General features: G+C 43.8%; 2 protein-coding genes across 4 annotated transcripts in view; one reads left to right on the forward strand and one right to left on the reverse strand.

Moving 5' to 3' along the window:
• Positions 1-24,219, forward strand: part of LOC116957331 (uncharacterized) — a 39,196-nt gene that overhangs the window by 12,976 nt on the left and 2,001 nt on the right. Inside the window, exon 4 of one of the 3 annotated variants that reach the window (XR_012930593.1) lies at positions 16,548-20,041. The exons of 1 other annotated variant lie outside the window; for it this stretch is intronic. The gene's annotated coding sequence lies outside the window, so the exon portion shown is untranslated. Of the gene's footprint in view, positions 1-16,547; positions 20,042-24,219 lie in introns of those variants that run through there. One more of the 3 variants, XR_012930595.1, reaches the window with a different exon arrangement.
• On the reverse strand, positions 10,524-20,125 carry LOC142906953 (uncharacterized). Its single transcript, XM_076055761.1, has 2 exons — positions 20,035-20,125; positions 10,524-14,238 (listed from the first exon to the last, which is right to left on the reverse strand). The coding sequence occupies exon 2, from the start codon at positions 14,195-14,197 to the stop codon at positions 12,113-12,115; it is 2,085 nt and encodes a 694-aa protein (XP_075911876.1). The 5' UTR covers positions 14,198-14,238; positions 20,035-20,125; the 3' UTR covers positions 10,524-12,112.

The following is a 24,219-nucleotide window of genomic DNA, read 5'->3' on the forward strand; positions in this document are numbered from 1 at the left end:
GCTCAGCCTCAAAACGAGTTACTGGTGTGGTGTGTGAACATCGCCACTGGGGAGACAAAGGCGGCCGGGCATGGTGAATCCAAGTCCCGGGCGAAACCGGGTAGTAAAGCTAGTATTCTCTTATGTGTAAAAGTCTCTGCGCGCGCGCTTGCGAGGAATTTGGCTTCCGATCCGTGGGGTTTACGAAGGAAAAAAATTGCCAGGCAACACGCCATAAGCCCCGCGGTGCGCATAGGCTATTCCGTTTTCCCATCTGTAAACTTTTAAGTAGTTTGATTTACAATTTAGTGCTAATAGAACCAAAGAGTATGGATCCTAGCAGTCACGAAAGCTTTAAATCTAGAATTTAGTGCTATTTTGAATTACTTATTGACGTCCCCGCCCGGCCCCGCCCAAGCTGCACGGGGGTTGCCCCTAGCAACGCACACGCGTCATCGCTGGAGGGTGGGCGGGGATTTCTCCGCGTTCATAATGCAACAAAAAATACACGCAACCCTGCCGGTAAATTCACCCGAGTGTTATGCCCTCTTCTCTCACCCTCTCCCCCCCACTCCAATGTGTGCAATTACTACTTTAGGCTCGGTGCATACCAATATTAGATAGTATTATTGTAGTATTTTTGTAGCTCGGGCGGGGGGATGGTGGGGGGGTAGCGGCCAGCCTCCAGTCTGGCAATGTCACCTCCGGCTGTGCAATCTAGGCGAGACTGTGGGCTCTGCACGGGACTAAGCCTCACCACGGTAATGTAAAGTACAATTTTATTGAATACCTTAGCTAATAACTCAGGTTCATTGTTTACTATTATTAAACAAATTACTCGTCAAATATTACAATAATATTTGTGTGCAGATAAGAACTCAGGTTTATTGTTTACTATTATTCAACTAATAAGTTGGCAGATATTACAATAAAAATGTTTGTGTGCAGATAAGAACTCAGGTTCATTGTTTACTATTATTAAGCAAATAAGTTGCCAAATATTACAATACTCATGTTTGTGTGCAGATAAGAACTCGCCTTCATTGTTTACTGCCAGCCTTTCATGTCGACTGTATCCTGCTTTTTCAGCTGCTGCCCGTATTGCCAGCTTTTAATGTGGACTCTGGAAATGCTTATGTCATTGAGTCGGCGTATTGGTAGTCTATAATCTAGACTGTAGCCTGCTTCTCAACTTACATGTGCGTACTGCTGCTCTTTAATGTACACTTATTTCTGCTTATTCAATGCATTTCTATTGTTTTGATTGCTCACGTCCCGCTATTTGCTGATATTTAGTACTGCGATGCTGATTAATATGTTCTGCTAAATACGTTCGACTTAGCTACAGCCCATTGCATTTCGTCTATCGTTTTGTTACATTCGTGAGAACATCACCCATTTAAATTTTGCCGTAACGCACCTTTACTTTCTACCAAAGCGGAGAGCATGCAGGGAGGTTCATTGCCCCAAATATTGTTGACCTTGCTTTCTTACGGTGGGTGAGGAACATTGTGAGAGAGACATTGTTCTTCCATACCAAGAAAACACCATCGCACGATTTCCTGACACTAACAGAGCATACGATGCCCTACAATAACATATTTTCCTGTCGCAAGGCCAAGATGGGTACCACGTCACGATTCCTCCAATTTCAAAGCTGCAGGACAAAGACATCCTCACAAAACTTGTCTCTTAAAAACTTCTGCTCCTTCGTGATCATGGACACAGTAGGAAACCACAATATAGTGCGCCAACCTCTTTCACCACTATGTTGTCGATGAGTATGCCGACATTGAGAGTGAGCGCCTTCTTTACATTCAGCTGAATCAAAACCGCCTGCGTGTGAACAGTATGCTCATCTCTGGGACGCCATCAATGCGAAAGGAGATGCAAATGCTGACAATGTGGGAAGATTACTTATTTTGCCTTCATCCTTCACAGCTCCACCAAGATACATGCATGTGAAGACTCAGCATGCATGACGTACATCAGCCAATATGCCTCGCCCCATCTCTTCATAACCTTCACTCGCAATCCCAAATGAAAGGAGATCCAGGTTTACCTTTATCCAAACCAAAAGCCACCAGACAGACATGGCATCTTAGCGAGGGTCTTAAAACTCAAAGTTCATGACCTCATGATGCTTATTACGACCAACGAAGGCAGCATCTTTGGATAGACAAGCAGTAACTTGCACACCATTGGGTGGCAAAAACGTCGTCTTCCTTATGCTCACATTTCGCTATGGATGAGGGAAACAATTCATGCAAGTCACATTGACACATTTATCAGTGCTGAGCTACCCCACCCCCATCAAGACCCTGCCCTTTTTCTATGTGGTCTGCAACCAAATGGTCCATGCCCCATGTGGCCAGTTCTATCCAAATGAGCCATGTACGCAAGACCACAGGTGTACCAAGAGGTATCAACGGAACTACTTGAAAGACACTCAGTCGGCCCATGATGGCTATCGTCTATATCAGGGGTCGGGAACCTATGGCTCGCGAGCCAGATGTGGCTCTTTTGATGATTGCATATGGCTCGCAGATAAAACAAAATATTCTCACTTGTTTTAATCCATCCATCGATTTTTCACTGCGCATGTCCTGTTCAGGGCTGCAGGAGCAATTGTCCATTATTTTAATTGGATGATACTGGCCTACGTTTGCCGTTGCTGGGTAAAACAGGTAAACGCCCCCTTTTGAATCAGTCTGAGACTGCGTCTGCTCGGTCATTAGCTCAAAGCTAACCCTTCGACGAAGAAGATGGCGAAAAGAAAAAAAGACGACGAGTATCGTACATTTCAGGACGAATGGACCGAAGAATTCGCCTTTGTGGAGAGAGCGGGTTCTGCGGTGTGTCTAATTTGCAATGACAAAATTACATCGTTGAAACGGTCGAATGTAAAGCGGCACTTCGACACGCGCCACGCTACCTTTGCATCAAAATACCCTGCGGGAGACAGCAGAAAGAAAGCGTGCCAAGAGCTTCTGAGCAGGGTGCAAGCTAGCCAGCAGCAACTCCGCGTATGGACCCGGCAAGGTGACTATAATTCGGCTAGCTTTGCTGGTTCTTTAGCAATAGTGAGGAACGAAAAACCATTCACAGATGGCGAGTATGCTAAAACGTTCATGCTGGATGTAGCCAATGAACTTTTTGATGATCTTCCGAACAAAGACAAGATAATCAAACGGATACAAGACATGCCTCTGTCGGCAAGAACTGTTCATGATCGTACCATCGTGATGGCAAACAAAGTGGAGGAAACGCAAGTGAAGGACATAAATGCAGCGCCGTTCTTTTCTCTGGCTTTGGATGAGTCAACAGACGTGAGCCATTTGTCGCAGTTCAGCGTGATTGCAAGATATGCTGTTGGTGACACACTGCGCGAAGAAAGTCTTGCTGTTCTGCCATTAAAAGGGTCCACAAGAGGTGAGGATTTATTCAAGTCTTTCATGGAGTTTGCTCAAGAAAAAAGTCTACCTATGGATAAACTTCTCTCAGTGTGTACTGATGGTGCTCCGTGTATGGTGGGGAAAAACAAAGGATTTGTGGCGCTTCTCCGTGAACATGAAAATAGACCCATCCTAAGTTTCCATTGCATTATACACCAGGAGGCACTTTGTGCTCAGATGTGTGACAGGCAGTTTGGCGAAGTGATGTCGCTGGTCATTCGTGTGATCAACTTTATTGTTGCCCGAGCCTTAAATGATCGCCAGTTTAAAACACTGCTGGATGAAGTTGTAAATAACTATCCTGGTCTGCTTTTGCACAGCAATGTGCGTTGGTTGTCAAGAGGGAAGGTGCTTAGCCGTTTTGCGGCTTGCCTGAACGAAATCCGGACTTTCCTTGAAATGAAAGGCGTCGGGCATCCTGAGCTAGCCGACACCGAGTGGCTCCTCAAGTTTTACTATCTCGTAGATCTGACTGAACATCTGAACCAGCTCAACGTGAAAATGCAAGGCATTGGAAATACAGTGTTATCCCTTCAACAAGCTGTATTTGCTTTTGAAAACAAGCTGGAGCTTTTCATCACGGATCTTGAAACAGGTCGTTTACTACATTTTGAAAAACTGAGCCAATTTAAAGATGCATGCACAGCAAGTGAGCCCATTCAAAACCTTGATCTCCACCAGCTAGCTGGCTGCACATCCAGTCTCCTACAGTCCTTCAAAGCGCGCTTTGGAGAATTTCGTGAGCACAATCGTCTTTTTAAGTTCATCACCCATCCAAACGAGTGTTCACTGAACACAGCCGACCTGAATTACATCCCTGGTGTCTCCGTCAGAGATTTTGAAGCAGAAGTGGCTGACCTGAAGGCCTCAGACATGTGGGTGAATAAGTTCAAGTCACTGAATGAAGATTTGGAAAGAATCACACGACAGAAAGCGGAGTTGGCGAGCAAGCACATGTGGACAGAAATGAAAAAACTCCAACCCGAAGACCAGCTGATTCTCAAAACTTGGAACGCGCTTCCTGTCACATACCACACACTGCAGCGTGTGAGTATTGCTGTATTGACCATGTTTGGATCTACGTATGCATGTGAGCAGTCATTCTCACATCTTAAAAACATCAAGTCCAACCTACGATCACGTTTAACGGATGAAAGCCTCAACGCTTGCATGAAGCTTAACCTCACCAAGTACCAACCCGACTACAAAGACATCAGCAAATCCATGCAGCACCAGAAGTCGCATTAATGGTGAGTGTTATAACAACATTATTTAAAAGAATAAATTCAGAGGCTTATTATACTGACATTTAGTTGAATTCACTTTAAAAATATATTATATGGCTCTCACTGAAATAAATTTCCAATTTTTTTGCTTTCATGGCTCTCTTAGTCAAAAAGGTTCCCGACCCCTGGTCTATATCGTCACAGAAATACTGAGCATGGTGGATTTCAAACCGCTCAGACCTGCTACTAACTCGCTAATTAAGGTTCACAACCCGTGGATCGTTCCTTACTGCCTTCTCCTGTGCAAGATCTTCCAGGCCCACTTTAATGTTAAATTCTGCTATTCTTAAAAAAGCCATCAAATTTGTTTGAAGAGGGCCAAAGTGTGCATGAGCTCAAACTTGTTTTCAAACGAACATATATCAGCAACAATGAGGCCATTTGCTGAATTCTTGGCTTCCCCATTTATGACCGTTCCCCCACAGTCGTCCATTTGGCACTTCACCTCCAAAATGGTCAACACATCTACGTCACGAAAAGAAATGCCCAACAACAGGCCCTGGCTCCACAACATACCACCCTTATGGCATTCTTTGTTTTGTGCCCAAGTGAACCATTTGCTGCCAACCTGCTCTACCATTAAGTTCCCTCCTGCTATACATGGACTGCAAAAAAAATTAAGCGACGTGCTGCTGAGGGTGAATCGGATGCCTTAGGACGAGTCTACACAGTTCATCCCAACAATCAGCAGTGCTACTTTCTCCCAATGCTTCTCTATGTTGCCCAAGGGCACACATTTTTCCAAGACCTCTAAACAGTGCAAGGAGTTGTCTGTCAAACATACAGGGAAGCTTGCAATCTTCGTGCAATTCTTGCACATGATCACCATCTTCATGAAGTTATGACATAACCTTATGTTGGTGAATCCCCTTTCCAACTGACATTGTTCTTCTGCATAAATCTTCAAGTTTCCAGCCCATCTAACCCCATGGGACTCTGGAAAAAAATACAAAGAGGGCATGAGTGAGGACATCCTCCACGTAGCTAAATAACAAAATACAAACCTCGACGTCACATTTTCTGATGTATTCTTCAAACAGGCCCTCATCCTCCTTTAGGACAAACTGCACTCCATTGGTGGAAAATACCTCATATCTATGGGATTACCAACACCCTACAGGGACAACCTGCATGCCCTTGCTCAAGAGAGCCTACGTTAAATATGCTATTATGCTTTACAGCTTCTTAAATTTATTTAGGAAAATAAACCAAAGCTCCTGGATGCACAAATAGAAGCCTACACGAAAATCTTGGAAGAAATTGAGACTAAAAATCGAGTCTTTTTATTCCTTGATGCACCTGCCAGCACTGGGAAAACCTTTGTTTTCAAACTACTCCTCGCTAAGGCTCGCCAGAGAGAGAAAATTGCTCTCGCTGTGGCATCATCGGGGATTGCTGTGTAAGTCGATGTGTGTGTGTCAGTCGATGTGTCTGTGTGTTTGAGTCCATATGTGTGTGCGTTTAGGTCCATGTGTGTGTGTAAGTCCATGTGTGTCTGTATTTTTTGCCCGGGCAACGCCAGATGTGTGTGTGTGTGTGTTAGTCGATATATGTGTGTAAGTTCAAGTGTGTATGTCAATCCATGTGTGTGTGTCAGTCGCTGTGTGTGTGTTAGTCGATGTGTGTGCATGGCTCCATGTGAGTGTTTAAGTCACTTTGTGCGTTTTTGTCTATGTGTGTGTGTGTAAGTCAATGTGTGTGCGTGGGTCCATGTGTGTGTGTAAGTCCATGTGTGTGTCTCTTAGTCGATATGTGTGTGTGTAAGTCTATACGTGTGCTTAGGTCAATGTGTGTGTGAGTCTACGTATGTGTGTGTGTGAGTCCAATTGTGTCTGTGTAAGTTATAGTTTCATAGTTAGTTTCATAGTTTCATTTATTTGGTATAGCCCTGTGAGCCATTCGGCTCTTGAATCGGGTGCAACTGCAACAAACAAAAAAACAAAAACACGAACAAGAAAACATTTTAAAGTGACTTTGTGCATGTGCAAACATAAAATCCAGGAAAAAACATCAAAATATTCCTAAAATAGCACCGTACACCAACGCTGTGTGCAAAAATCCCAGTGGGATGCAAGTCAAACAACAACAACAAGAAAACTTAGATTAAGGCCATCAGTCTAACTCCGTACTACAATAAACAAAAACATGGCCAAACCAAAAAACTTTTAGAAATCACCAAAATAAAGCCATGAATGCAATGTAACAGTGATCATAGGAACTGTGACCGAATTTTTAACAATAAACTCCATAAATAACATGTAACACCAAACCCTATAGCCACAGCTGGCTGCAAGAGTCACTCCACAAACAACAGGAGCATTTGATTGGCCGATTTTTACGCTAATTTCTTTGTCAGGACACCTTGTTTGCTCGCACACAGTTTAAAGGTCCGCGGTCTGAGCGTGGTTGTGTTTCGCTAAATTCTCCTGTTTGATTTGTACTAGGTGCCTCGGAGAATGTATATGCTCTGACTTTAACATAGCTATTTCTGTGACCAGTTACAAGCTAATCACTCAGCTATTTCAATGCTAAATTCTATGCTAATTCCTTTGTCAAGGGGTGCCTCTGCGGATGTGTATACTTTAACTTAGCTATTTCAATGAGCCATTTCAATGCTAAATTATATGCTAATTCCTTTGTCAAGGCGCTTTGTTTCTTCTCACACAGCTTAAAGGTCGTGATCTGAGCGTGGCTTTTTTCTCTCCAGCGCTGTCCTCCAGACGGTCTCGTCCCTTCGCCTGATGGGGGCCGCTTGTGTTGTGGCCGAAACATCGTGATTTTTGTTATTTTATTTTTTGCCTGCGTGACTTTGCCCAATAGAACCAAAGAGTATGTATGCTCTGACTTTAACATAGCTATTTCTGTGACCAGTTACAAGCTAATCACTCAGCTATTTCAATGCTAAATTCTATTCTAATTCCTTTGTCAAGGGGTGCCTCTGCGGATGTGTATACTTTAACTTAGCTATTTCAATGAGCCATTTCAATGCTAAATTATATGCTAATTCCTTTGTCAAGGCGCTTTGTTTCTTCTCACACAGCTTAAAGGTCGTGATCTGAGCGTGGCTTTTTTCTCTCCAGCGCTGTCCTCCAGACGGTCTCGTCCCTTCGCCTGATGGGGGCCGCTTGTGTTGTGGCCGAAACGTCGTGATTTTTGTTATTTTATTTTTTGCCTGCGTGACTTTGCCCAATAGAACCAAAGAGTATGTATGCTCTGACTTTAACATAGCTATTTCTGTGACCAGTTACAAGCTAATCACTCAGCTATTTCAATGCTAAATTCTATGCTAATTCCTTTGTCAAGGGGTGCCTCTGCGGATGTGTATGCTTTAACTTAGCTATTTCAATGCTAAATTCTATGCTAATTCCTTTCCTAGATTTAAAGCTTCCGTGACTGCAAGGATCCATACTCTTTGGTTCTATTGGGTAGAGTCACGTGGGTGAGGGGTAGGATGGCAGGGGTCGCGACGTTTTGACCACAACACGGGCGGCCTTCATCAGGTGAGGGGACGGGACTGTCTGGAGGACAGCGCTGGAGTGAAATTTCTTTGTCAGGACACCTTGTTTGCTCGCACACAGCTTAAAGGTCCGCGGTCTGAGCTAAATTCTCCTGTTTGATTTGTACTAGGTGCCTCGGTGAATGTATATGCTCTGACTTTAACATAGCTATTTCTGTGACCAGTTACAAGCTAATCACTCAGCTATTTCAATGCTAAATTCTATGCTAATTCCTTTTTTCAAGGGGTGCCTCTGCGGATGTGTATACTTGAACTTAGCTATTTCAATGCTAAATTCTATGCTAATTCCTTTGTCAAGGGGTGCCTTTGCGGATGTGTATGCTTTAACTTTAACATAGCCATTTCTGTGACCAGTCACAAGCTAATCACTCAGCCATTTCAATGCTAAATTATATGCTAATTCCTTTGTCAAGGCACTTTGTTTCTTCTCACAGCTTAAAGGTTGTGATCTAAGCGTGGCTTCTTCCACTCCAGCGCTGTCCTCCAGACAGTCTCGTCCCTTCACCTGATGAAGGCCGCTTGTGTTGTGGCCAAAACGTCGTGATTTTTGTTATTTTATTTTTTACCTACGTGACTTTACCCAATAGAACCAAAGAGTATGGATCCTAGCAGTCACGAAAGCTTTAAATCTAGAACATGAGATGTCATTTTTGACACAATGAATGTACATTTATGTTTGTGTGCATACTAATTTTACTATTCCTTCGCTCCACTCATGTACACACAAACCTGGTATTTTAACAATCGCCTTGTAAATAATGACATTTTCGATTGTGTGCTCACAACTCAATTTATTTATACATTCCTCTGCGTTGATATATTTATTGTGTCAAATCACGTTCATAGAAACATTTTTTTAAAATAATCACCTGCCAAATATTACAATCATAATGTTTGTGTGCAGACAAATAATTTTTCTGTTCCTTGCTTCTTCCGCTAAACGCATGTACATTTAAAGTGTGTGCAAGTCGATGTGTGCCTGTCTTTTTTGCCCGGGCAACGCCGGGTACTTACCGCAAGTATATTATAAAAGCCCGGCGTTCCGTTTGTCCATCATAAAAATGATGAGCCTTTCAGAAGACCTGAATCAAAAAGTTATAGAAAGTGGGTGTACAAAGTTGATCTAAAGGTTTCCAAATGTTGTCGACCCCCCCTTCCCATATTTCCCCACCCACCCACCCATTTTTTAAAATTTATTTTGCAGGTATAAATATCTACACACCTTACAAACAATAGAAAAGTAGTCTATAGTGACTCTACAGTAGTTTCTACCGAATCTACAGTAGTATCTACTGACTCTACTGTTTACTGACTATAGTAGTATTTACAGACTCAATAGTATCAACCGACTACAGTAGTACCCGCCTCTACAGTCGTATCTACTGACTGCAGTAGCAGCTATTGACAACAGTATATACTGACAACACTAGTATTTACCGACTGGAGTAGTACCTACTGACTATAGTAGTATCTACTCACTCTTGAGTAGTATCTACTGACTATTGTAGTAAATGCACGCATTGGGGTGGGGGGAGGGGAGAAGAGGATATCACACTGTTCAGGATTTACCTCAACGTGTTTGTGCAGCAGCAACTGTGCTTGATTTTTTTCCTTTTTGCCATTTTTAACGCAAAGGAGAACCTCCCTCCCGTCGCCTCTCAGAAAGCTTGTTTGCGTTGCTAGGGGCAACCGCGAGTTGGTGTTTCCGCACATGCGCAGATGCGTGCTTTGGTGCACGCTCAAAGTGAACTCATTCCTGCGGAGGGAGCTGGTAGGAACGTTGGGTTGCTCGGTCAATGGCCAGGGTCAACAGCGGCGTGGTGTATTCCACAAATATGCCCAACTGTGAGGGCAGGCACAAACCGGCGTGAGTAGTTTAAACGTTGAGTTTTATAAGGGCACCACGGGGTGACCAGCCCCTCCCCATCCAGCCCCACCCCTACCACCACCCACTCAGCCCAACCCTCCCCACCGAGCCCCTCCCCACCCTCCCCACCCAGCCCCTCCACTCCCCACCCTCACCTCCCGACCTAGCCCCTCCCTCCCCACCCTCCTCTCTCCACCCAACCCCACCCTTCCCATTTTTGGATGCAGGGCGGACGGACAGAATAATCCCCTGTGGGCTGGTGTAACCAGGAGGTTCCTACCAGTATCATTACGATCAGCGTACATTGTTACAAAGTGTGATTTTCTTAGTTTATATCGGGTGCTTAGTTTGTTGAAACGTAAATCCAACAGTTTGTCAGTTAAAAGCGTTACGAGGATAGGCATACGCAGACAGCCAGGCAGACAAAAAAATACGTTTAAAGGCAAGATAACATAATTAGCGTTGTGGAGAAAATCTCATTCATGTAACTTTTCAGTGTTTTTCCTTGTATATACTAGATTCGTGATTTCGAAGACAAACAATGAGTTGAGGAATATGCTTCCTAAGCTACAAAAAATACCTTTGACCCTGTATCACATGAACAACAGCAGTCATGTAAATGTTCCACACAGGTTACTGTCAAAACAAATGTTCGTCTAGTTAGGACATTCCATTTTTGACCGTTGTATACGAAATGGTACGTACAGCAAAATCTCTGCTATCACGTACTTCACCATCCGGAATGCTCTATTAACTGGCATCTTGACATAAGCGGCAATATAAATATTCCTTCACGTATCGGGAAAAATTCTGGCATCTTGGAGCGTGCTTCATGATGTTGGTCAGTGGTGGCGCTAATGGAGTCGCAATTGCAATCCGCCATTGTGATCGTGTTGTGGGCTACCGAACCTAATTGTTTCACTGTACTTGTACATACAGTACTGCACTACTGTACACTGTAATCTATACAGCACCACTGCTGCTCTACAAATGACTGGTACCTCTGTAAAAGTAAATTATTTTTCATATCATAGTTGAAATGTATGCTTAATTGCTTCCTTGAATTTTTTTTTATACTTCAGAAATTTGCTGAACCATAAAGTATACCTCAGATAACCGGCATATTTGATGAACGGGCACTCTCGATTCCCCATGGATGCTGGATAAGAGATTTTGCTGTATATGCTCAGAATAAGATCATACGTGTTAAAATTACAACTCTAAATTATCAAGAGATACATCGCCAACATTTAATTATTGCATTGAAATATACTGCATCACATTACATTGCATCTACTGTACACCGATCTCTGAATGGATGATGACTACACCTGCATGCATTCTTAGAATGCTAGAAGCCAAGTGATAGCATGGTTGATATTTGTTAAGAGGTTCACAGTTCACATCTGTCCGGCAGCCCTCATGATTACTGCAGCAATATTGACCAAGAATACGCACCATCTGCTTAACAGTGGATGTTCAACATTCATGGTATCAGTCAAAATTTGCCAGATTCGAAAGATGAGCCACAAATTACTCAACTGGGGTTACACATCAATCATCGCTCCACCCAACTGGCAGACTCATGTCCACGTGCAGGTCGGTATTGAGTCACCTTGTACCACAACTATTGAGATCAAATGATACAAGCCACTGTTAGTTGCTGAAGCATTTCACCTTTGATTAGCAATATTGGCTACGTACAGTGAGAAAGAAATAAAACATTTATGCAAGCGCCAATTATCAATCAAAATATTATAACACGTTGAACGCTATGGAGATTTTTTGTCTCCCACTCCTGCTTACAGATCTACCCAACCTCCAAATTCACACATGCTGGCCGCTTCTACTCTGCATCCTCCAAAAAGTCCACCTCCACAAACTGCTGGGTTTCATTTCACTCAGTTTGCAGCCTCCTCCAGCTTCACGCTGCCTCTTGACTACTTGTAAGTTAAACCCTTGTAATGGGAAAGGCCTGTGAATGCAATTGAACTTCTTTATCCTAAGTTCAATGATACACGTCTACTTGGTCTCCATTTGACTCAGTAGTGCCTAAAAAATCCACCCAGACCTCCACATCCACAAATTTCTGGGAGTTGCCTTGCTCTGCCTCAGAGTCCACAGTCTCCTCTAGCTTCACACTGCCTCCATCGACATTAAGGTCGGATTTTGGAGTTGAATCTTCATCCTCACATTTCACTATCACTTCACTCTTTACAATCACTTCTTCACTCGTCATCTCCAATGATTCAAATTTCACTTTAACTTCTTGACATTTCGCCTTCACTCCTGGCCACGTTTCATATCTCAAATGTTTTTCTGGTTCTTTTTTCATGAGGGATGGACTCATTGCAGCACTTTGATTTTCACAAGTCGATTTCAGATACATTTCCTTATGAATCGTTTGATGCTTATTTCGATCCCCTAACTGTTGAAAACCCTTCCCACACACAGTGCACTTGAAGGGTGTCTCTACTGAGTGACTTCTCTGGTGTATTTTAAGATGTGATGACCGTGCAAATGCCTTACCACACAAAGTACACTTGAAGGGCTTTTCTCCCGTGTGTGTTCTCTGGTGTGTTTTAAGATTTGATGACGTTATAAATGCCTTGCCACACAAAGTACACTTGAAGGGTTGCTCTCCTGTGTGTGTTCTCTGGTGTTTTTTAAGATATGATGACTGTGAAAATTCCTTCTCACACACAGTGCACTTGAAGGGTTTCTCTCCGGTGTGCGTTCTCTGGTGGACCTGAAGAATTGATGAATGTGCAAACGCCTTCCCACACACAGTGCACTTGAAGGGTGTCTCTCCTGTGTGACTTCTCTGGTGTATTTTAAGATGCGATGACTCTGCAAACGCCTTCCCACACATAGTGCACTGGAAGGGTTTCTCTCCCGTGTGTGTTCTCTGGTGGCCCTGAAGAACGGATGACTGTGCAAATGCCTTGCCACACGAAGTACACTTGAAGGGTTTTTCTCCTGTGTGTTTTATCTGGTGTCTTTTAAGATGTGATGAATGTGCAAATGCCTTCCCACACACAGTGCACTTGAAGGGTGTTTCTCCTGTGTGTATTCTCTGGTGTCTTTTAAGATATGATGACTGTGTAAACGCCTTCCCACACAGAGTGCACTTGAAGGGTGTCTCTCCTGAGTGACTTCTCTGGTGTATTTTAAGATGTGATGACCGTGCAAATGCCTTGCCACACAATGTACATTGGAAGGGTTTTTCTCCCGTGTGTGTTCTCTGGTGTGTTTTAAGATTTGATGACGTTAGAAATGCCTTGCCACACAAAGTACACTTGAAGGGTTGCTCTCCTGTGTGTGTTCTCTGGTGTTTTTTAAGATATGATGACTGTGAAAATTCCTTCTCACACACAGTGCACTTGAAGGGTTTCTCTCCCGTGTGTGTTATCTGGTGTATTTTAAGATGTCCTAACTGTCCAAATGCCTTCCCACACACAGTGCAGTTGAAGGGTTTCTCTCCGGTGTGTATTCTCTGGTGGACCTGAAGAATTGATAAATGTGCAAACGCCTTCCCACACACAGTGCACTTGAACGGTGTCTCTCCTGTGTGACTTCTCTGGTGTATTTTAAGATGCGATGACTCTGGAAACGCCTTCCCACACACAGTGCACTTGAAGGGTTTCTCTCCTGTGTGTGTTCTCTGGTGGCCCTGAAGAATTGATGAATGTGCAAATGCCTTGCCACACAAAGTACACTTGAAGGGTTTTTCTCCTGTGTGTTTTCTCTGGTGTCTTTTTAGATGTGATGAATGTGCAAATGCCTTCCCACACACAGTGCACTTGAAGGGTGTTTCTCCTGTGTGTATTCTCTGGTGTGTTTTAAGATGTGATGACTGTGCAAACGCCTTCCCACACACAGTGCAATTGAAGGGTCTCTTTCCTGTGTGTGTACTCTTGTGTGTTTTAAGATGTGATGACTTTGCAAATGCCTTCCCACACACAGTGCACTTGAAGGGTTTCTCGCCCGTGTGTGTTCTCTGGTGGACCTGAAGAATTGATGAATGTGCAAACGCCTTCCAACACACAGTGCACTTGAATGGTTTCTCTCCCGCTGAGTGTCTTTGCTCCATTTGACCGCTTCTGTACAGCAAAGTGGCAGAGGAACTGGCAGCTGCAGACACAAAACAGTAATATCCACAATGTATGTCAGCATAGAAATGCATATAGTCACACGTGATATCCACATATTATAGACCAGAACACTCAAACATTCATGAAAAATAAAAAAAATCACCCACATTTGATCACAGGCTGTTTTAAGGCAAGTGCTATTATTGACCATCAGCTCTTGGCCTGGCATAGCAGGCAAGTGGTCAGTATAATGCTTGGAGGCCCTAGTATCTTCAATATCCATGATATCCGATAACTCTACATAAACAGTTTCAGTTGTATCTGGCTGCTGAAATGTTAACTTAAGCAAAATTATGCAAAAAATAGCAAAGGGTGTTAAAATCAACTATTTGCATAGAGCAGAAATTTTACAAAATGGACAAATGAATGTTCAATTTCAAATTGGAAGTCCGAAGCCAGGCTCAGCTTTGGTTAAATACCCAGATGGGCCATTGTGACGTTCTCAAACTACATAACTATTGAATATGCTACGTAATGCATGGGGTCAGAGGGAATTCCTATCACACGCTAAGTTAAACAAGAAAACAGCTCCAACTCCTGATCAAACAGCTTTAGCCGGGCCTGCTCAAAATCATAAAAATCCTTAACGAATGTGAGCAAAAGGGCAGGGACATCGAAAACAAAGAAAAGACCAAAAGCTTAAGCCTCTTTATGGTACCGTTAGCCTTGATTACATCGATAAAGCAGAGGTATAGTTTCTGCTGAACATCAATACATCTGTGCTGTAGCAGATGGGCATAAAATACAGGTGACCCATGAATATTGTGGGGGTTATAAAGTGCCATGAAAGCCAAAACAGCGATAATAAATACTGACCTTAAAATTGGGTTACGTAATTGGCAACCAAAAATACACATCACAATTGAAATAAGTAATATACTATATGCTAAATAAACTAAAAACCGTATACAAAAAACATTAAATAAATAGGAGTATGAATACTGTACTTACGATGATGTCTGTGCTTGAGTGGGGAGCGGTAGTGCTACGGTGAGTGTGCTGCGCTATGAACCCGGCGACTCGAGTTCGATGCCCACTCACATCCAACACTAATGATCATTATCTGAATTGGCCCTGGGCCTTCTTTAGGTCGACTCAACCTCAAATAAGTACCTGGTGAGTTGTGTAAACATCGCCACTGGGGAGACAAAGTGTGCCGTGCCAGCCTTTATAGGTGCTACTAGAGAAAATACATTTAACCAACTTTCCTTTTCTTGAAGAAACCGTTGTTTCGGAAAATGAAGGACTGACTATCGCAACTGAAGTGAGAAAGCATTTGCAACAGTTGAGTGACTCTTTCCAAGGATATTTTTCCACGGGAGATCTTGATGTGGCAAATAAATGGAGACTGAATAAATGTATTTTTAACCTTAACGATAGTGATATGATGAAAGATCATCTCATTAAATTACGAGTCAATGATTGAATCCAAATGGAGGTTGAGACAACGGAGCTTGATAATTTCTGGTGTGCTCAACTATCACTGTTTCCACAATTGGCAAAGACAGAGCTGGAGATCCTTGTGCCATTTGTGATTACACACTTGTGTGAGATGGGATTATCATCACTCCTACACATCAAAACAAAGGCCAGAAACTGCTGAAATGCAAGTGATGGCATGAGTGTGGCTATTTCAAAAAGGTTCCTCGTTTTTCGAACATCAAATTAACAAAAGCAACAGCAGAAGAGTCCCTGAGCCGGTGAACTTAAAATAGGGTGTAATTTTTCATGTGTAGAGTAATAGCGCTGGCTGCTGACTGAAAGTGCTAAATATAGTTCATGGCAGTACACATGTCAGCAGGCGACAGTATACACGGGGGGAAGACAACTAGGGCAGAGTTCATGGAGGAGTCCATCTGGAAGCCCTGGGAACCAGCTTGTAGGTTCCAGAAGTGGGGGGGGGGGGCATGGCCAGGGCGAGCAAGGCCATGTTGGGAGCATAAGAGGGAGCCCTGGGCGAGAGCTCGGGGCTGTTGCTGTAAGTGGATCCCCTCGCCGTGCTGTCGTCTCGCTAGCTAGACAGCCTGCCAACTGTTCTAGCAAGATAGTGCCGCCAACGATAGACGGTTGTGTGTGATATATAGCGTACACCCATGTAGGGTGCGTGTAGTCCCCATTGTGTGTGGAATAAAGGTGTCTCCAATTACTACCATCTTCGAACTGCGTCACTACACGTGTAGTGACTAACTCGGAGACGATAAGACTTGGAGGCACTTCTTATTTCACAAGCGCCATCGGAGTTAATACTCATATAATTAGTCCATCTATTGTCGGCGATGCAACTGTCAGGACAGTTGGTAGGTTTGCCTGACTGGTGACGCCTCGAGATGGTGAAGACTGAGACGACGACAAGAAGGATGATGAAGACGACAAGAAAAATGGTGAAGACGACGAGAAGAATGGTGACGAAGACTTCAGCAGCACGACGAGGATCCCACTCCAACAACAGCCCCGAGGTCCCCTATAGAGGCCCCTCTTATACTGTCAGTGGCATGGCTCCGCCCCCAGCCACGCCCCCTTTCTGGAACCTACCAGCGGGTTCTTGGTGTGCCCCTTCTGTGACCTTTCCCCAAGATCCCCCTCTGGTGAATAAACTGGCCTGCTGATGTCAGGGCTGCCGTAAGCCGCAGATCCCTTTTCCTGCAAGGAGCCAGCGCTATGCTACTACCCTATGCCACTACACTACTATTCTATGCCACTACACATGTATTCTTAATTATACTGTGAAATAAAATAAAATATATAATTATACCTCTTTCATTCTATAGTTGCAATATATCTGAAGTTTAACGAACTGACCTACTTCAAAGATGTGTTATAAGGGGTGCAGGAACATATTTTGAGAACCAAAGGGGTGCAGGTTGCAGCCAAGGTTAATAACCACGATCCTTGATGTATCCAGAAAATTTCCAGTAAGCATCTTGCAGTGTGCTTCAGGACATTGCTGAGTGGTGCCGCAAGTGGAGTCGCAATTGCAAACATCCGCCATTGTGATCGCGTTGTGGGCTACATAACCCAATTGTTTCACTGGTATGTACATACAGTTATCTAAACGGCCCTACTGTTTCTCTACAATCAACGTAAAATGCCCTATAACTGACTGGTGTATGCTTTATTTCTTTATTGCAAAGTTTTTTTTTTAATACTTGGGAAATTTGGTGAACCATAAGTATTACTCTCAGATAACCTGCATATTTGATGAACCGTCACATCACATCGTTTTACTACACACTAAATCTCTGACTGGATGATGCCTACACCTGCATGCATTCTTAGAATGAGAGAAGCCAAGTGGTAGCACGTTTGATATTTGTTGAAGAGGTTCACAGTTCAAATGTCTCAGGCAGCCCTAATAACTGCAGAAATATTAACCAAATGTATGCACCATTTGCTTAACAGTGCATGTGTAGTGAGATGACCAGTCAGAGAGCGGGGAGTATAACTTTCATTATGAAAGTCTCTCTCACTCGAAAGACGACCTCCGCACTCCATTTCCCGCCAAAAAGTGCCCCGAGCCCCCTCTCTATCTGCTGACCTCACCTCCCCCCTTCCGGGGTTTCCCTAGCTTATCGCTATGTCCTCTCCACGGTCTCCTCTTGATGAGGTCACCCTCTCATGGGGGCGAATTCTCACGTAAGTATCTCTACACATGTTCAACATTTATGATGTTAGGGTATAAATTTGCATATTTAGAAAGATTTGCCACAAATTACCCTACTGGGAAATGAGAATAGGTTTTCCCCTTTTATCTGGCAACAAACAGGTGCTAAGATGTTAAAACACCAAACTGAAACCACAAGCATTGTGGTTAATGCAGACATGATTCCTTGTAAAAGGTTTCAGTTTGGTGTTTAGCATCTAAACACCTGTTTTGTTGCCAGAAAAAAGGGGAAAACCTATTCTCATATTTTGGTACTGGCAAAGGGGGTCCCATGATGTAGCCTACTGGATTTATGCATCAATAATCGGCCCATCATACTGGTAGACTCAAGCCCACTTGCAGGTTGGTACCACACAGGACAGCTGCTACTTGGGGTCGCCTTCAAACGAATGAGATTAAATATGATACAAGCTGCTTTTAGTTTCTGAAGCATTTAACCGTTGATTAGCACGGTTGGCAATGTACAGCAAGAAAGAAAGAAAACATGGAACAAGTTAAATTCTAGGGAGCTTTTTTTGTCTCACGCTCCTGGATACAGGTCTACCCACTCTGCACATGTTGTCCGCTCCTACTCTGCATTGTCCAGAAAATCCACCTCCACATCCATAAACTGCTGGGTTTCGTCTCTCTCCCTCAACGCCCACACTCTCCTCCAGCTTCACGCTACCTCCATCGACGACTTGGAGGTTAAACCTTGGAGTCGAGTCTTCAATTCCACATTCTTATAATTAGAAAGGCCTGTGAATTTGGTGAATGCAATAGAACTTCGTTATCTCAAGCTCAAAGATGCACACCTACTATGCCTAAAAAATCCACCCACACCTCCACATCCACAAATTGCTGGGAGGTGCCTCTGCCTCCAGCTTTACGCTGCCACCATCGATATGAAGTTTGGTTTTTGGAGACGAATCTTCACATTTCACAGTCAAATTTCGATGTAAAGCTTTTGTGACTGCAGGGATTCATATTCTTGGTTCTTTCGGTAAAGTCACATAGAAGGGAAAAAATAAAATAATAAAAATAAAACAATAAAATTATCATGACGTTTCGATTGCAACACAAGCAATCATCATCAGGTGTGAAAACCACAGCAAGAAATTTTGAAAAAAGTGGCGGTTATTTTTAACGTTAGCACCACGGACAACAACTAGCGGTTGTTCAGACGGACGAGTCCATCTATGCTCGGAACGGAGGAGGGGGGAGAGAAGGAGAATGGAATGCGGTCTGAAAGTCACTGTAAGCGTGAACACAATCAATCAAGACCCGAAATGTTTCCAATACAAACACAGAGACAATTTCAACCGAGAAGATGGATTCTGGCTTAGCAATCATTGGAAGGATGTGATAAACTATTTCGGGTCTTAATTGATTGTGTTCACGCTTATGGTGACTTTCAGACCGCATTCCATTCTCCTTCTCTCCCCCCTCCTCCGTTCTGAGCATAGATGCACTTGCCCATCTGAACAACCGCTGTCCGTGGTGCTAACGTTAAGAAAAAAACGCCACTTTTTTCAAATTTTCTTGCTGTGGTTTTTCACACCTGACGATTGCTTGTGTTGTAATCGAAAAGTCGTGAGAATTTTATTTTTATTATTTGATTTTGTCCCTTCTACGTGACTTTACCGAAAGAACCAAGAATATATTTCAGTCACTTCACCCTTCGCTTCAAAATTCATTTTCACTTCTTGACATTTCACCTTCACTTCTGGCCACGTTTCATATCTGGAATGTTTTTTCTGGTTCTTGTTTCATGAGGAATTGGCAGCACTTTCACTTTCACAAGCCGATTTCAGATGCATTTCCTTGTGAGTCTTTTGATGCTAGTTTCGATCCCCAACTGTCGAAAACTCTTCCCACACACAGTGCATTTGACATATTTTCTCCTGCATGTATTTGCTGGTGGTTCTGAAGAACCGATGACTGTGCAAATGCCTTCCCACACATAATACACTTGAAGGGTTTCTCTCCTGTGTGTGTTCTGTGGTGGATCTGAAGACCTTATAACTCTGTAAATGCATTCCCACACACAAGTTTACTTGAATGGTTTATCTCCCGTGAGTGTACGCTGGTGACGCTTTATGTTAACATTGTGATCCATGCTGTAAGGCCACTGACCATGCTTGGTGCCTTTTCGTACTGAGCTGCGCTGAGTGGCTTCACTCCATCTGACCGATTATGCAGAGCACAGTGGCACAGGAACTGGTAGCTGCAGGCAGAAAACAGTAATATCCACACAATGTCTGTCAGCATAGAAGCACAGAAATGCATATATAGTCACACATGACATTTACATATGACATACACATCTATACCCAAACATTAATGAGAAATAAATAAAACTCATCACCGATTCATCACACGGGCTGTTTTAAGGCACGGGCTGCTATTGAAAATCACCTATTGGCCTGGCATAGCAGGCAATGTGAGTGCAAGTGGTCAGTATAATGCCTGGAGGCCCTAGTATATTTAATATCAATGATAACCCGTAACTCTACGTACAGAAGTTCGGTTGTACAGTGAGGGAAAAAAGTATTTGATCCCCTGCTGATTTTGTACGTTTGCCCACTGACAAAAAAATGATCAGTCTATAATTTTAATGGTAGGTTTATTTGAACAGTGAGAGACAGAATAACAACAAAAAAATCCAGAAAAACGCATGTCAAAAATGTTATAAGTTGATTTGCATTTTAATGAGGGAAATAAGTATTTGACCCCTCTGCAAAACATGACTTAGTACTTGGTGGCAAAACCCTTGTTGGCAATCACAGAGGTCAGACGTTTCTTGTAGTTGGCCACCAGGTTTGCACACATCTCAGGAGGGATTTTGTCCCACTCCTCTTTGAAGATCTTCTCCAAGTCATTAAGGTTTCGAGGCTGACGTTTGGCAACTCGAACCTTCAGCTCCCTCCACAGATTTTCTATGGGATTAAGGTCTGGAGACTGGCTAGGCCACTCCAGGACCTTAATGTGCTTCTTCTTGAGCCACTCCTTTGTTGCCTTGGCCGTGTGTTTTGGGTCATTGTCATGTTAGAATACCCATCCATGACCCATTTTCAATGCCCTGGCTGAGGGAAGGAGGTTCTCACCCAAGATTTGACGGTACATGGCCCCGTCCATCGTCCCTTTGATGCGGTGAAGTTGTCCTGTCCCCTTAGCAGAAAAACACCCCCAAAGCATAATGTTTCCACCTCCATGTTTGATGGTAGGGATGGTGTTCTTGGGGTCATAGGCAGCATTCCTTCTCCTTCAAACATGGCGAGTTGAGTTGATGTCAAAGAGCTCCATTTTGGTCTCATCTGACCACAACACTTTCACCCAGTTGTCCTCTGAATCATTCAGATGTTCATTGGCAAACTTTAGACGGGCATGTATATGTGCTTTCTTGAGTAGGGGGACCTTGCGGGCGCTGCAGGATTTCAGTCCTTCACGGCGTAGTGTGTTACCAATTGTTTTCTTGGTGACTATGGTCCCAGCTGCCTTGAGATAATTGACAAGATCCTCCCGTGTAGTTCTGGGCTGATTCCTCACCGTTCTCATGATCATTGCAACTCCACGAGGTGAGATCTTGCATGGAGCCCCAGGCCGAAGGAGATTGACAGTTCTTTTGTGTTTCTTCCATTTGCGAATAATCGCACCAAATGTTATCACCTTACTCTTTGTTTTTTTTTCGGTAAAGTCACGTAGGTAAAATAAAATAACTAAATTAAATCACGTTTCGGAGGCAACACAAGCTTCCGTCTTCAGGTGGAACAGTCACAGCAGAATATCTGTGTCAAGTGGACAGCTCTGAGACAGCTGGGATTATATGTTGTCACCTTCTCACCAAGCTGCTTGGCAATGGTCTTGTAGCCCATTCCAGCCTTGTGTAGGTCTACAATCTTGTCCCTGACATCCTTGGAGAGCTCTCTGGTCTTGGCCATGGTGGAGAATTTGAAATCTGATTGATTGCTTCTGTGGACAGGTGTCATTTATACAGGCAACAAGCTGAGATTAGGATCACTGCCTTTAAGAGTGTGCTCCTAATCTCAGCTCGTTACCTGTATAAAAGACACCTGGGAGCCAGAAATCTTTTTGATTGAGAGGGGATCAAATACTTATTTCCCTCATTAAAATGCAAATCAATTTATAACATTTTTGACATGCGTTTTTCTGGATTTTCTTGTTATTCTGTCTCTCACTGTTCAAATAAGCCTACCATTACAATTATAGACTGATCATTTCTTTGTAAGTGGACAAATGTACAAAATTAGCAGGGGATCAAATACTTTTTTCCCTCACTGTATATGGCTAATGGAGAAATGTTAACTTTTGCAAAAGTCTGATAAAAATAGCAAATGGTGTTAAAAATAAAATTATTCGCATTGGGCAGAAATATTATAAAATGAACAAATTAATTTTCAATTTAAAGCTTTCGTGACTGCAAGGATTCATCTTCTTTGGTTCTTTCGGTAAAGTCACGTAGAATGAGAATAAAATAATAATTTGATAAAATAAAATAACAATAAAATTCTCACGACGTTTCGGCCACAACACAAGCGGCCTTCATCAGGTGAAGGGACGAGACTGTCTGGAGGACAGCGCTGGAGCGAACAAAGCCACGCTCAGATCGCGACCTTTAAGCTTTAAGGTCGCGATCTGACCTTTAAGCTTTAAGGTCGCGATCTGAGCGTGGCTTTGATCGCTCCAGCGCTGTCCTCCAGACAGTCTCGTCCCTTCACCTGATGAAGGCCGCTTGTGTTGTGGCCAAAACGTCGTGAGAATTTTATTGTGTTATTTTATTTTATCAATTTATTATTTTATTCTCATTCTACGTGACTTTACCGAAAGAACCAAAGAAGATGAACAAATTAATGTTCAATCGCAAATTGGAAGTCCAAAGTCAGGCTCAGATTTGCTTGAATGGACAGAGAAGGTTCTGGGAGGCGCACGTTGTGATGATTGTAAACAGGTGACCGGAAGGCACCGTAAGCATTATTCAATTAAGGACACACATGTTATAGTAAAGGGGGGGGGGGGAGGGACACAGTCCAATAGGGGCGGGGCCAAGCGAGTATATAAGGGGGAGCGAGGCCCGCGGTCGGGGCGCTTACTCGGGTACTAATTGACAACCAGAGGTGGACGAAATTAGGGCCGACTGTGGAAACCATCGGGGATGACTGTTCAGGTATTAACTTGGTGGAAACCATCGGGGCTGAAGATAGCCATAGCAATTACACGTGTGGCAGTCGTTATATTTGAACTGTATATATGTTTGGAGAAATAAAGCTCTACTCCCCTAAAATGGATGTCTCCAAGGAACTTCTTTACGCATGTGTATTGAGTCCAACTGAGTCGCAGACGTTATTCTTCAGAGGCAACACATTTATTCACAACACGTATATACAAAGGGGTAACTGCCCCTTTACCAGATACAGCCTAGAGTGGTGACCACCCAGCTAACTACACTACACATAGGAGTTACGGCTACGATGGACCGGACCCTCACTTGGGTCGCCGGCCACGTGTTGGTGCCTCTTCAGATGTAGGAAGTAGAGCTTCCAGCTTGTCGAAAGAAGTGACCCCGGTCCCTCTTAGGGACCCACCTTATATCCTCCCAGGTCGGGGCCGGCTCTGCCCTCAGCCCCGCCCACCTTTGCGAGCGTTCTAGCTCCCTCTCGATCCCTCTTGAGAGCTCTCCCAGGACACGTTATCACCCCCTAGCCCCCCCACCTGGGGGCCTCTCTGTGGACACTCCGGATCACGTGCCTACGGGGTCAACCAGAGTGCCATGGCCTGGGGCAACCCTGTCCCTGGGCTGACACTCTCCCGCTCCCCCTTGTGGGAGCCCGCACTGCACGCCATGTGTGGTGCTCGCGCTATCCCAACGCTCACCAAGCCCCTATAGGCTGGTACTACATCCACCTACAGGTTTTACGCGATGATGGTGCATCGCACACCGTGCTCTGCTAGAGCCGGCCTCACTCAGCAACACACACGGTGCTCTCCGCGACATAAGTACATCGCACGTCACGGCCCTCCCGGGCCGGCACCACACAGTGACATCCCCAATGTCACTACACATGTAATAAAAAAAACCCCTATTGCTTTCATTAAACCTATGTGTTTAATATGGTCAATATACTTTACAGCAAATAAAAACTTTACACTCTCACGCACTGGAACGGTGAAGAAGGTGGTGTTGTGGCTTAAACCATGCCTGGCTGCCTTCATCTGCTCAGTACAGATGCTTATACTCTTCACCAAGTAATTAACCTAGGAACATGCAATCCAGCAGAGGCCTACAATAAGTTAAGCTATCAC

This window comes from Petromyzon marinus, chromosome 72 (assembly GCF_048934315.1).
Source record: "Petromyzon marinus isolate PM22_M1 ecotype Great Lakes invasive population chromosome 72, UKy_Petmar_22M1.pri1.0, whole genome shotgun sequence".
In the NCBI taxonomy this organism is placed as follows: Eukaryota; Metazoa; Chordata; class Hyperoartia; order Petromyzontiformes; family Petromyzontidae; genus Petromyzon; species Petromyzon marinus.